Source organism: Saimiri boliviensis, chromosome 6, assembly GCF_048565385.1.
Source record: "Saimiri boliviensis isolate mSaiBol1 chromosome 6, mSaiBol1.pri, whole genome shotgun sequence".
Taxonomy (NCBI): Eukaryota; Metazoa; Chordata; class Mammalia; order Primates; family Cebidae; genus Saimiri; species Saimiri boliviensis.
This window is the reverse complement of record NC_133454.1, coordinates 89,413,526-89,426,334: the sequence shown is the minus strand read 5'-3', so window position 1 is coordinate 89,426,334 and position 12,809 is coordinate 89,413,526. Positions and strand designations below refer to the sequence as shown.

General features: G+C 43.0%; 1 protein-coding gene across 11 annotated transcripts in view; it reads right to left on the bottom strand.

Annotated features, from left to right (window-relative positions):
• The window catches only part of NAV2 (neuron navigator 2), a 768,220-nt gene that overhangs the window by 45,732 nt on the left and 709,679 nt on the right, over window positions 1–12,809 (bottom strand). For all 11 annotated transcript variants that reach the window (XM_074401233.1, XM_074401231.1, XM_074401234.1 and 8 more), the window contains 3 exons: window positions 8,910–8,962; window positions 3,461–3,484; window positions 3,272–3,346 (listed from right to left, as the gene is read on the bottom strand). In XM_074401233.1, the coding sequence (XP_074257334.1) occupies window positions 3,272–3,346; window positions 3,461–3,484; window positions 8,910–8,962 (152 nt within the window). The remainder of the gene's footprint in view (window positions 1–3,271; window positions 3,347–3,460; window positions 3,485–8,909; window positions 8,963–12,809) is intronic.

The following is a 12,809-nucleotide window of genomic DNA, read 5'->3' as shown; positions in this document are numbered from 1 at the left end:
TTATCAAACAGGGATGGTGGAGGCTACGACATCTCTAGAATCAACTGCTGGCAGGGAGCATTTCCACTTGCAGTAGAAATGTTCAGTGGAATAGTCAGTTTCTCTCTGATTGCACTTCCTCTCTTTATTAAATATGGAGACAGTGCCTCTGCATTTTAAAATCAAGAGATATGCTTTCATTTGCCCTGGAGAGTATGGCAAAACTAAAGCCAATCAATTCAATATAGCCACATAATTGACAGAGGAAACAGGCCAGGGCCTGGATGTCTAAAAGAGAATTTGCTATCCCTGTAGTGCAAAGGAATGAAAAAGCTAAATGTAAATGATTGGATTTCCATTGATTTCAGCTCTGCATTTGATTGTCACCCATATTCCAGTTATGTACCTTCCTATTTTCTATTCAATTAAAAATAAAAACAAAAACCTGACCCCATGCAGACTGCTATTGAGAAGGTGTTTTTGCAAGCTTAAAAAGAAACCATATTTGCTCTGGAGATCCAGAGGATCCCATTTTTCTGGTAAGCAAAAGGGCTGCCTTTGTGTCATTAGCCCAACTATGAAAATACAGGCTGCGGAGGCCGTTCCAAGCCTGGTTCACAGCCACACAACAGCCTACTTATCAAGTGCCATGCTCACATTCCCAGGGAAAACAAACACAAGTGGTATAAAAACACTCAGAGAAGGTGGCTTTGAGTAGTTTGTCCTAGAAAAACAAACACAGCTTGGTTTGCCAGAAAGATGGCAGACAATAAAACATGTTCGCCCTTCCAGTGGTGTGTGGCAGGACTAAGTATTTACTTTCAAACAATACTGGATTCAGTACCTTTTATGAGGAACAAAACACTCTTCTGGAATAATACAAGGGATCTCACTCTGACTCTTCTAGAACAGAGAGCAGAGTTCCAAATGCCCCAAGGTCAGGCTCAAATGGCAGCACAAGGTCACTGGAGCAATTAACCCAAGTTCACTAGACAGTAAGTTAACTACTGTTTGCTGACTAGTAAAGGTAACAATTGGCATCTGTAACTCTTAACTAGGAAAGTAGCTCAGAATCACTGTGGTTTGACAAAGGTTTGCTGTCAAACCACACGTTTGTATTACACCCAGAAGACCCTGACTTGCTGGGTCTCGAGTTTGTTCCAGATTCACATCTAGACGTTTGATTATCCAGATGAAGAATCTGCCCATGGAATAGAACCTACCTATAGAATACTGTTTTTCTGAATAGGACCTATGCCTCAGAATTAAGTTTTCACGTTAGATTTCAAAGTTCTTTTGATGGCATTACTGGTGGTAGAAGAGGTAAAGAAAATAAAAAGATTACAAAATACATTGTGTTGTCCTAAGTTAGGGTTTTTTTTTTTTTTTAAAATCCAAGATTTCCAGAAAAGAAAGAGAACTTAGGAGGCTACCTATTAATGGGGGCAGCTAGCAGTTACTGAGCTCATAGCTAAGGTCAAGCACTGGCAGACTTCGCATGCCAACCTTAGAGAGAAATGGTTCCCTTACGTAAACTAAGGCTCAAGCTTGGAATACCATGGCAAAAACTCCAGGGAAATGACTAATGTGGAGGACTGACTCAGTTGTCTAGTGAAAGGAAGGCAGCATTTTGAAGTTGGTTTCCATTTTAATGACATGCTGAAATCGTGCAGGTTGCTTTCTATGTAGCTTGAACACATTTTTTTTTTTTGAGACGGAGTTTCACTCTTATTACCCAGGCTGGAGTGCAATGGCGCGATCTCGGCTCACCGCAACCTCCGCCTCCTCGGTTCAGGCGATTCTCCTGCCTCAGCCTCCTGAGTAGCTGGGATTACAGGCATGTGCCACCATGCCCAGCTAATTTTTTTTGTATTTTTATTAGAGACGGGGGTTTCACCATGTTGACCAGGATGGTCTTGATCTCTTGACCTCATGATCCACCCGCCTCGGCCTCCTAAAGTGCTGGGATTACAGGCTTGAGCCACCGCGCCCGGCACTTGAACACGTTTATCAATGGGCTCAGCCTGGGTGGTGAACTCCTGGGCAGCAAGCTTTGCCTCAGAGGCACCTCAGCACCTTTTGATACCTCAGGCTCTGTCTGCTGAGCTTCAGCCTTCACCTGGTCACAGCTCTGCAGCAGGACTCCTACATAGACAGGGCTGCTGGGATGGGGAACGAGGGACCTCTGCCTCTACTCTGATCTTCTATCCGAAGTACAAACCAGGCCATCCACTGCTTACTTTAAACTCACTGAGAGGTCTCTACCAACTTCAGGAGGAAGCCCAGATGCTCACTCCAACAGCTCAGATGCTGTGATCTGACTCCTTGCCTTTCTTCGATGCCTTCTTCCTCCCTACTTCTGTCCCCTCTCCACCCTTACCTCTCCTCCACATCCAAGCCACAGATACTAATTACACCAACCTACTGAGAGTTTGAAATACACCAAGATCTTTCTCCTTAATCTTTGTGCAAATTATTCTCTTTGGTTAGAATGCTGTCCTCCCTATTCATTCTTCCTTACATAGCATCCATTAGATGTCACCTCCTCCAGAAGTCCTTCCTGCCAGCCTTTTAAAAAAATTTTTTCTTATTTTCAATATCTGATGAGCTGTCCCCTTTTGCATCCCTCACCAAGAGTGAGCGAGGTGCTCTCCCTAGCTATTCCCACTACCGTCTCCTCCCTTTATCTTAACAGTTATCATGTTATAGCAAAATTGTTTGTTTTGTCCCTCTGCTGTCCCAGAAACTGAATGTTAAGACATCAGTCACTGTGCTTGCTCTGCTCCTGAATCCACAGGCCCAGGGAACAGCTGGTGCTCAATCCGTTGTTGAATTGGCAACATCTCCTGAACACATAACCATGTGTATTACAATGACAGAGCAGCTACCTACGTATTGGGAAGCCCTACATTTCTTTTCTTCCCCCTTCTTTCCTTTTTGCTTTTGACTTTTCTCCCTTAAAATCAAAATTTTCAGAAAGAGGAAGATAAATTCACATTTTAATGAGCACTTCATATATTGCAAACATAGACCATGGGCTAATACGGAGAGGTAAACACTATCACCCTCGTTACATAGGTGAGCACAATGCGGGCTCAGATTCAAGAGCTTACTCAAAGTCACAGAGCCAGTAAATGTCCAAACTGACATTCACACCCCTGATGCTAAAGCCTGTGTCTTTTTCTTTACAATGTGCTACTTCTATTTGTTCAGCACAGGAGGACTTGAGACTGCTCGGAGGGCAAGGATGGTGCATCCTGTCCCGATGCTACTGCCCTATGTCTGTACTTACATTTGCTGTCAGCTGGGTGGTCAAAGCTGAAACTTTCTCCTGGGAGGCATCCAGTTCCCGCCGCAGTTTGCGAATCTAAAGATGACAAGGGAGAGGGCTACATGTTTTGGGAGTCCATTTCCAGGGTGAGCAGGGTCAAATAATTAACAATAGCGAAAGAGGAAATCCAACCAGCAAGCTCTTCCTTACCTCTGACTGGCATTTTTCTTCTGGCTGTAAAGAAAACATAAAGGAAATTAGACCAGTTAAGGAACAAAGAATAGTGCAGTCCAGCCCACGAGGAATACCATATTCAGATACTTGCAGCAGTCTGGAAGATTTATTAATTCATTTTCTGGTATATTTCTCTAGATAAACTGGTTCAATTAAATTGATCCATCAGAAAGGCCAAATACAAACAGCATATTATTTTCAAAAATTAGGGAGAATGAGAATACCACTCCACATTTCGGTTGTGTGGAGCCACCCTGCTCCCCAAGCGGGGATGGTGATAGGTAAGGTGCGCAGGAGAAGGTATGCGATGAGAAGGCCATGAGTCAGATTTAGTAAATCAAAATACAGGAGACCTAGTTAAATCTGAATAGCTTTAAAAAAAAAAAAAAAGTCTAGGGCCAGGCACAGTAGCTCATGCCTGAAATTCCAGCACTTTGGGAGGATGAGGTTGGTGGATCACTTGAGGTCAGGAGTTGAAGGCCAGCCTGGCCAACATGGTGGAATCTATCTCTACTGAAAATTCAAAAATAACTGGCCGGGCATGGTGGCATGCACCTGTAATCCCAGCTACTCGGGAGGCTGAGGCAGAAGAATGGCTTTAACCTCGGATGTGGAGGTTGCAGGGAGCTGAGATCATGCCATTGCATTCTAGTCTGGGCAACAGAGGCTGCCCATTTCAAAAAAAAAAAAAAAAAAGTCTAATTTTGTTACTAAAAAAAATGTTTAATCTAAATTTCAAACTTGAGTGTTTTGTATTTTCTCTGGCAACCCTATCTAGGGAGCAAGGAAGACTGCTCTTGGGCTAATTCTGACCCATTTTCTGCCCTCCTCTCACTTCCCTAGGGCACTGCAGTGGGAGAATGGGAGCAAAGTGAGGGGGGTTTGGGAGCCCCTATTGGCCATCCCACTAATTCCACAGGCTGTGAGAATAAATGTGGCCTTCATCTTCATGCTGCCCTGTTCAAGGACCCCGATTACCTGTGACCCTGTGGAGTAAGGGTGAACTCTCTTACCCCTCTTACTGGCTTCCCTCTTTGCTCCTTCCATGCTGGCTCTATGTCTGTGGTGACACAGGTACCTGCCAGCCAGAAACCATAAGACCCTGTCTCCTCCCATAGGGGGAGCCCACATGGGTTGGGGAACCTACTGCAGGAGGAACCTTTCTTTCCCTGTCCTCTAGTTCCCATAGGGACTCATAAAGAAGAGCCTGCCCAGTTCCTGACCTCTCCACCCATCACTCTAATTTCTCCAGGGAGGGGAGAGTGACTTGGGAACGAGGTAGGTGAGGGAACATCAGTAAGGACTCTGTTTTGTCCTTGGGTCTTCCCTAAGTGTCCTGATCCAATTTTACTAGGGATAAGCCCATTATTTTTCAAAACTCAGCATCTCCATGAGTTCACAATACAAAGTGGGTATAATTCATTAGAACTTGCAGAGCCATATCCATCCACTGGAATAGGTGGGCAGCTGCTTCCTGTCTGATCTCCCTCCACCCTGCGAGCCCCATTGTCCTCCGTCCTGATCCTGCCCATGACTCCCCTCCTCAGGATGGCTCCTAATAGCAGCAACCAATTTTTAAATACATGGAGCCAGGTCATTTAATCCTTGCAGAAACTCCATTAAGTAGGTTTGTTTGTATTCCTTCCGAGGTTCAGAAGGGTTAAGTGTCTTGCCTAAAGTCTCACTGAACAACCTCCTTATCTAAGAAATGCTTTCAGGAGAAGGTTGGAAGATATCCTTAGAGCTCACTCTTCCCTCCCAGATACTATTCATTCATCTTTGTCTGTCTGTCCATCCATCCTCACCACCACCACCTATCAAATATTTACTGACTTCCTACTGTGTGCCAGGCACTGTTTTTAAGAACCTGTGATAAAGCTGTGAACACGACCAAGTCCCTGACTTTTTGTTGCCTGCATTCTGGTACTAACAGCTAGCATTTACTGAATGCTTACCATCTGCCAGAGACAGTTCCAAGCATTTTACATCCATTATTCATCTAATCCTTATAACAACTCTTTGAGGAGGTACTAATACTATTGCTTTCTGTTTTGCATATGAGGAAACTGAGGCACAGAAAAGTTCAATAATTTGCCCATGGTCACAGCCAGTAAGTGGCAGAGTTGGGACTGGATCTAAAGTAGTAGTCTGGCTCCAGAGCCTATGCATGTTCTCCTGCACTTTCACTATAGCTATATTCTCATGGAGGCTTTCTAGAAATAAGCCCCCTGAGTTCAATCCAAAGGGTACAAGTTAATGGTGAGAATGTAACCACTGTTTAACATTTGGAAGGCTGGTGGAGGCCTGTTGGCAGGCTTAACCATCCACACAGGACCAGACCTACTTTGAAACACTTCCATTGACAGGCCCTAACAGCCCTTCCCATGCCTCTGCCACTGTCCGTCACTGTGCCCACCTGTCTCTGGGATTGGGCCCCTATTATCAACAGCAGCCTAGAGAAAGCATGTGCTTTATATCTTGCCCCAGTTGCTGCTGTTCGGCACATCTGGGAACACTATGTGATGCTGCTAGCCGCCATCCATTAAGCAGCTCTCCTGGGAACACAAGTGCTCCCTACCAAACAGGAAAACAAGTTTGATGCCAGAGGTGGCCTTTGATATTCTTCTCTACTCCAATAAGAGTTAGTCACAACTTTTCCATGGCAATCACGTAGTATTGTGTATTTTTTTCTTTCACTTATAATTAAAATTGCAGGCAAATTTCATGCAGAATGCACATTCTTGAACAGTCATTATAGAGATTTCAAGGAAAGAACCTACTGTCATCCAATAAAAGCTTTTAAAACTCTCAGCTATTAAGCAGGCTCCTTGGTCTGAGTCTAAGGCAACTTAACAGATTTCAAAGATCTCTTTTTGGACAACGAATAAGAACTTTATTCACCTTAACATTTACAAAGGTGCCTGGGGCGTGTGTTTCAGAATTTCATCATCACCAAGAAGGTAATAACAGATAAGGGACTACACTTCAGTGCTAGGCGGTAGCAGAGTCTAGCCAGACTTGCAGTTTTTCTTGAAATTAGTGGACTGCATGAGCATAAGAACATTCAAATGTTAGGCTATCTTTTTTTTTAAGTCTGCAAAAGCAGCCCATATTCTCAGAGAGGGCATATGTGAAGACAGTAAATGGGAGTCTTTGACTCCATGACTCACGGAATGTCAGAGATCATAAGGGGCTCAGATCACCTTGCTCAGTTTCCCAATGCCAAGGGCAAAACTGGAGAGACACTCTGAATAACCAGGTGATTTGCCCAAAGTCACATGGCAAGAAGAACACCAAGATTACACCTCGGGTCTCTCATGATCCATATAAAAATGGAATTTAAAAGTATTATTAGGCATTTGCTAATTTGTTGAATTTATATCAGCTCAGAAATGACAATTTTGAATTTCATGAAAACAGTACCTGAAAGGACTTGGTTGGCATGAAGGGGCTGCCCCAGGAATTGCAAGTGAGTAGGAAACTCCTAGATCTGAAGACACACAGGTTGAGAAGCTTATGCTCTTTCCCTTCAAGGCTGGTCAATGCTGGCCAGTCTCCCATTTTTTACTCTTCTCAAAAGCCCATTCCCCTCTGTGTTGACAAGAACCCCTGGGAATGCCACAGGGCAAACATGGGGCTGGGCGCTGAAACATCTACTACAGCTTCTCTGTGCCTGCCCTGTGAAGCTAGAGTCCCATGTCCCTCTGGTGCCTACGGCTTCCTCCTTCAGTAGCAGGCTCCTTTCTCTACTAAATTATATCCTAGGGCTTAGTCCAGGCCCTGGCATAGCCATGGTGCCAGTAAATATTATTGAAGAAGTGAATTTAGGTTTGAAAGTACCAACCTTGGTACCCATATCCTACAGTTTCATTCCAGAAGAAAGGATATCGTTTATCTACTGGCTGACAGCTGAAAGAGCATCTCTATGCTTTCTTAGTAAATCATTGCTTAAAAAAAACCTCTCTCCAAGATTACTCTACATAAAGCCTTTAAAAGAAAAGCTAGGACTTGGTGATGAAATTTCAAACAAGATGACTAGCTGAGGAAAAAAAATTTTAGAGTTGAAGAGGTGAGGTTGGAGGGAATAGAAGCAAGCGTTTCTAGGTCCTTCAAAACAGACCAAATCAGCAATCACTAAAGTTTGCTCACTACAGGCCTAAGAAAGAACAGTTATTAGGCCCTGGTATCTTTAACTTGATTCTGGGTGGCCTCTTATTTTCCAGGAGCTATACACAGTGGTATCCTTCTATATGTACCAGAAACTGGGCATTATCAAAACCTGAATTGTTAAAACATTTGTTTCCATGGGATTAAGGGCTGAAGAATTTCCAATTCACAATTAACAACAAGACTTTTTTTTTTTTTTTCCTGTAGAAATTTCCAAATTACTGTTTTTAAAGCAAATAGTATACAGCTATGGCCGGGCACAGTGGCTTACGCTTGCAATTGCAACACTTCGGGAGGGTGAGGTGGGTGAATCACTTGAGGTCACGGATTTGAGACCAGCCTGGCCAATGTGGTGAAACCCCAATTCTACTAAAAACGTAAAAAAAATTAGCTGGGAGTGGACTATAAAAAAAATTACTCAGGGGCTGAGGCAGGAGAATTGCTTGAACCCAAGAGGCAGAGGTTCTGGTAAGCCAAGATCATGCCACTGTACTCCAGCCTGAGTGACAGAGCAAGAGTCTGATAAAATAAAATAAAATAAATAAAATAAAATACAGTGAATAGTGCACAGCTATAACAAGGAAGCACTACTGAACAAATCCAGTTGTACCGAAGATCCAAGGGTACTTGATTACATTTGGCTTTCATTCAATAAACCTCTCTTTGATGATAGCTAGCATTTAGGAGTGCTTGCTCTGAGCTGTGTGTCATATATTCATTGTTTTAGACGCATTTTCTCATTTCCTTCAAACCTACTTTAAAAATATCTACTATGTGCTATGTACTGTTCTAGGCACTGGGAATAAAAACAAAAATGTCCTTGTCTAGAAAGAGTTTCTATTATAGTGAAATGTAATCTTCATAACATTTAATCCTCATTACACCTCTATAAGGTAGAGACTGCTATTATTTCTACTTCACAGATAAAAAAACTAAGGCAGACAAAGGGTTAATAAATTGCTCAAGGCCTTTCTTTTCTGAGGCCATCAGCAGGTAGCCAAGGCTTCTCCCGCCTTCTAGCCAGCTATCACCTAAAGTACAATGCCACTTTAACAAGGCAGCCAGTTCTCAATTTTGGAGTTGGTATAATAGAATTAATAGCTGTTTGTGAATTTTAAATCTTGTTGCCTAATTAATTGATCCCCATATAATGGAAATGCTTTCCCTAGGAGACATGCATATATTTTATTCTTGACACATGTGATAAAGGAACCCCAGCTCTCATGATCACAGCCACACAGCATTGATTTATACTTACTGTAGAATAAATTGACGATGTGCTGGAAACCAAGGAGAGTGAGGATCCATGAACTATTAAAAGGAAAAAAAAAAGGCGAATTGATAGATGGCTCTTATGGAACCAAAAAGGGGAGAAGGGAGGAGAAAATCAGCAACACAGGACACCCCAGGCTTCGAATGACTTAATCTCACCTTGGCCCAACCTTTTCTGGTTTGGCAATAGGTCAGTGACAAATAAGTAATAGTCTGCTAAGGATGTCACTTTTCTATTACCGCATTTTTCCTTCAACCTTCTGAATAAGTTTTCTCTTGACTGTTAAAATAATATATGATACTGAACAAAAATTTTCAAGTAGAGAGAAGTGTTAAGAAGCATATTCACTGTCACAACCTGCAGTGACTCACAATCTCATTGCCCGGAGGGAACCTGTTATTTTTCCAGCATATTTTGCTTCACTCTTTTTTCCAATGTATTCCTTTAGGGTTAGAACCGTGCTGCATATACATTTTTTTTTTTAACCTGTTAGCATCTGTCAGTTGTAGATGCAAAAAACTGAGCTGATTATTTTGAATCTAAGAGGCTGTTGGCCACAGTAAGTTCTTTCTAGATGATCATATGGCAGAATATTTGTTTAGAAAACAGATCCATCAAAAGACAGATGTGGCTGGGCGCGGTGGCTCAAGCCTGTAATCCCAGCACTTTGGGAGGCCGAGGCGGGTGGATCACGAGGTCGAGAGATCGAGACCATCCTGGTCAACATGGTGAAACCCCGTCTCTACTAAAAATATAAAAAATTAGCTGGGCATGGTGGCTCGTGCCTGTAATCCCAGCTACTCAGGAGGCTGAGGCAGGAGAATTGCCTGAACCCAGGAGGCGGAGGTTGCGGTGAGCCGAGATCGCACCATTGCACTCCAGCCTGGGTAACAAGAGCGAAACTTCGTCTCAAAAAAAAAAAAAAAAAAAAAAAAAGAGATTTTTAAATTTGATTTCTGTAATGTCTACAAAATGACGAGCAAATGGTGTCTTCTTTTATGTTTCAAACTGGTACATTTTGACTAGAACCAACTTGCATGTCCTTAGCACCTCTTCCAGTCCCCAGCCAGTGGAGACATTTTATTATTTGTTCTAATTTTACAGCATAGTCTTTTCTAGGACTTGGGTACTCTGGCTGCCTTCTTTTGTGGGAAGCAAGTTCTTTATTTTCTTGGTAACTTCTTGACAACTTGTTCGAAAAACAGAAATATTCCTAGGTCAAGGCCTCACAGAACTTTTAACTGGGCACAGCTTTCCTGGCCATGGGTGGAATGGCTCTACTCCCACACTGAGCTATGATCTGTAGTCTAAAGTGGGAGGCATGGGGGTAACCTCCACGTGTAGTAAATGGCATTCATTTACCACCCATGAAGTGAGCTCACCTTGGATTAGCAGTCAGCAGAAGCTACATGCCAACAAGATAGCTGATAAGTAGCTCAGCCTAACACTCAGGTTCCTGTCTGTCATCTTTCCAATAAATCTTCCCTGACCTCTCATTCTTCCCTTATATGTTCCTGTCACACTATGAATCCTGTACTGTTCTCCCAAGCTTGCCCTAGACAGTACTTTCTCTGCCCATGCAGTTCTCTTTGTTTAGGCTGCATCTAAATACTGTTTATGCAAAACAGTTCTGCTCAAATGACATCTTCTCCATGGACGCTTTCCTCATCCCCCTGACTGCCACCTGGGGGGCTTCCTCCTCCCTCTAAACCCACGTAACTCTTGGCTTGCCATTCCAGCCCTCTTCTCTCAGCAGCTCCCTCATGCTCTAAGTCGTCCCTGTATCATCAGGTACATCCACCCTCCTTAGCAATGCCCTGCATTCTAGATCTCTTCCTCTACTTCTTCCTTCACTCATGACCAATCTGACTTCATGCCCATAAAAAATCAGGTTAAGATGATAATGGCCAATAATGGCTTTCAGTGTTAATATGTCCACACATTAACAAGAGGCCTTTAATGTCCCAACTTAGTGGCCTAATGTTCCACGGAGGTAAGTTAATTCAGCTTATAACACAAACAATAGTGGAGGAATTATGTTGGAGGCCAAGTTGGGTGAAGAGACATGGGTAACACATAGCCATACACACTTGCCAGAGACCAGCATATGGCTGCTATATGGCCTCTGGCTGCTGGAAAATGGAAGCTTTTTCTTTCCTATTTCGACATCTCACACACATAAACTTACTGACACGGTTTTAACAACAACTCAGTGCAAGCGTGGGGCCACAGGCAGAGAAGAGCACATCTGGTAGGCTTAAGGTAGAGGTAATTGTTTTTCTCAATAATTAACTCCTCTCACTTTGTAAATAGCAATAGCAAGGCTGTATTCCAAAGAGACAGATTCCTTGATTTTCAGTCAACCCAAAACTGAATGTGGCTTGCCTGAACCATTGCAGTTGGCCCTCCTTCAAGGGACTTGAGCCAAGTCAGAGCCTGGGTTATGCAGTGTGGTTATTTTTGGACAACAAAATGCCTATGGGAGTTACAGAGGCCAAACAGCTAAAATAGGCTATGTAATTTTCCTCCTTATAGCTGTACCTCCATATTTTCTTCAGCTACAAGGAACCGCAGAGAATATCTAGGCCATTTCTGCCATTGAGAAATCTGAAACTCAGAGAGGTTAAATGACTTGCTAAGGTCACACAGCAATTCAAGAACAGGATCTGCTGACTAGAAGTCAGGAGATTGCTCTGCCTTTGAGTGATCTGTTTTACTGGTTTCTGATTTGTTTGTTTGTTTGCTTGCTTGTTCTATTTTAAAGAGCCTTTTTGTGTCTTTTAGAATGGTGTCCTAGTTCCTTCATGCAATCTACACATGGGCACAAGCTAGGAATGTTTGAGAAGAAAGATACTTTAGTAGGCATGAAAACGCTAGACAGAATAAAACAACGATGCATATTCCAGCCAGTGAAGCAATCAAATTCCTCTGACCCTCATCACAGAGAATCTGCAAGTAACAATCCCAGACTAGGCAGGAGTTTCTGCCCTTAATCAACAGCACAATACATTAACTCTCACGTCACACGTTAAGTGACATGGCCAGACACAGAACTAGTCAGGAGCAGAGAGAGAATGCAGATCTAGGCATGACGATCTACTTCTCATTCCACAGTTAGGTACTGTGGAAAGAGTTAGGAAGAATGAAATGCAGTTCTGATGACTAATGCACTGCCCTGCCTCTCCATCAGCAAAGGAAGCATTGATAAAAGATCAGAGCTTGCCTCAGACAGGTTTACAAGAAAAAAAAAAAAAACCCAGCTGAGTCACATATCAAGGTAGGATTGAGTAGAAAGAAAGAGGGACTGGAATCAAGAGGCTTAAGACATCATTGTATCATTGTGGCTGTATAAAGTCATCAAGTCATAGTACCAAGAAAAAAAAAGAAAAAAGTCATCAAGTCACTTTTGTCGAAATTTGGCCATTAAAAAAAAAAATGAGGATGATAATGGCCCTTGGGGGGAAGGCTATAATACGACAATTATAACAATAGCTACCATTGAGTGAGCACTGACAGTACTCCCCTTTCAAAGCTACTTGTTAAATGCTTTCCAAGCTGGGCGCAGTGGCTCATGCCTGTAATCCCAGCACTTTGGGAGGCCGAGGCGGGTGGATCACGAGGTCAAGAGATCGAGACCACCCTGGTCAACACGGTGAAACCCTGTCTCTACTAAAAATACAAAAAATTAGCTGGGCATAGTGGCACGTGCCTGTCATCCCAGCTACTCAGGAGGCTGAGGCAGGAGAATTGCCTGAACCCAGGAGGCGGAGGTTGCGGTGAGCCAAGATCGCGCCATTGCACTCCAGCCTGGGTAACAAGAGGGAAACTCCGTCTCAATAAATAAATAAATAAAATAAAATAAAATAAATGCTTCCCAAGATTTAT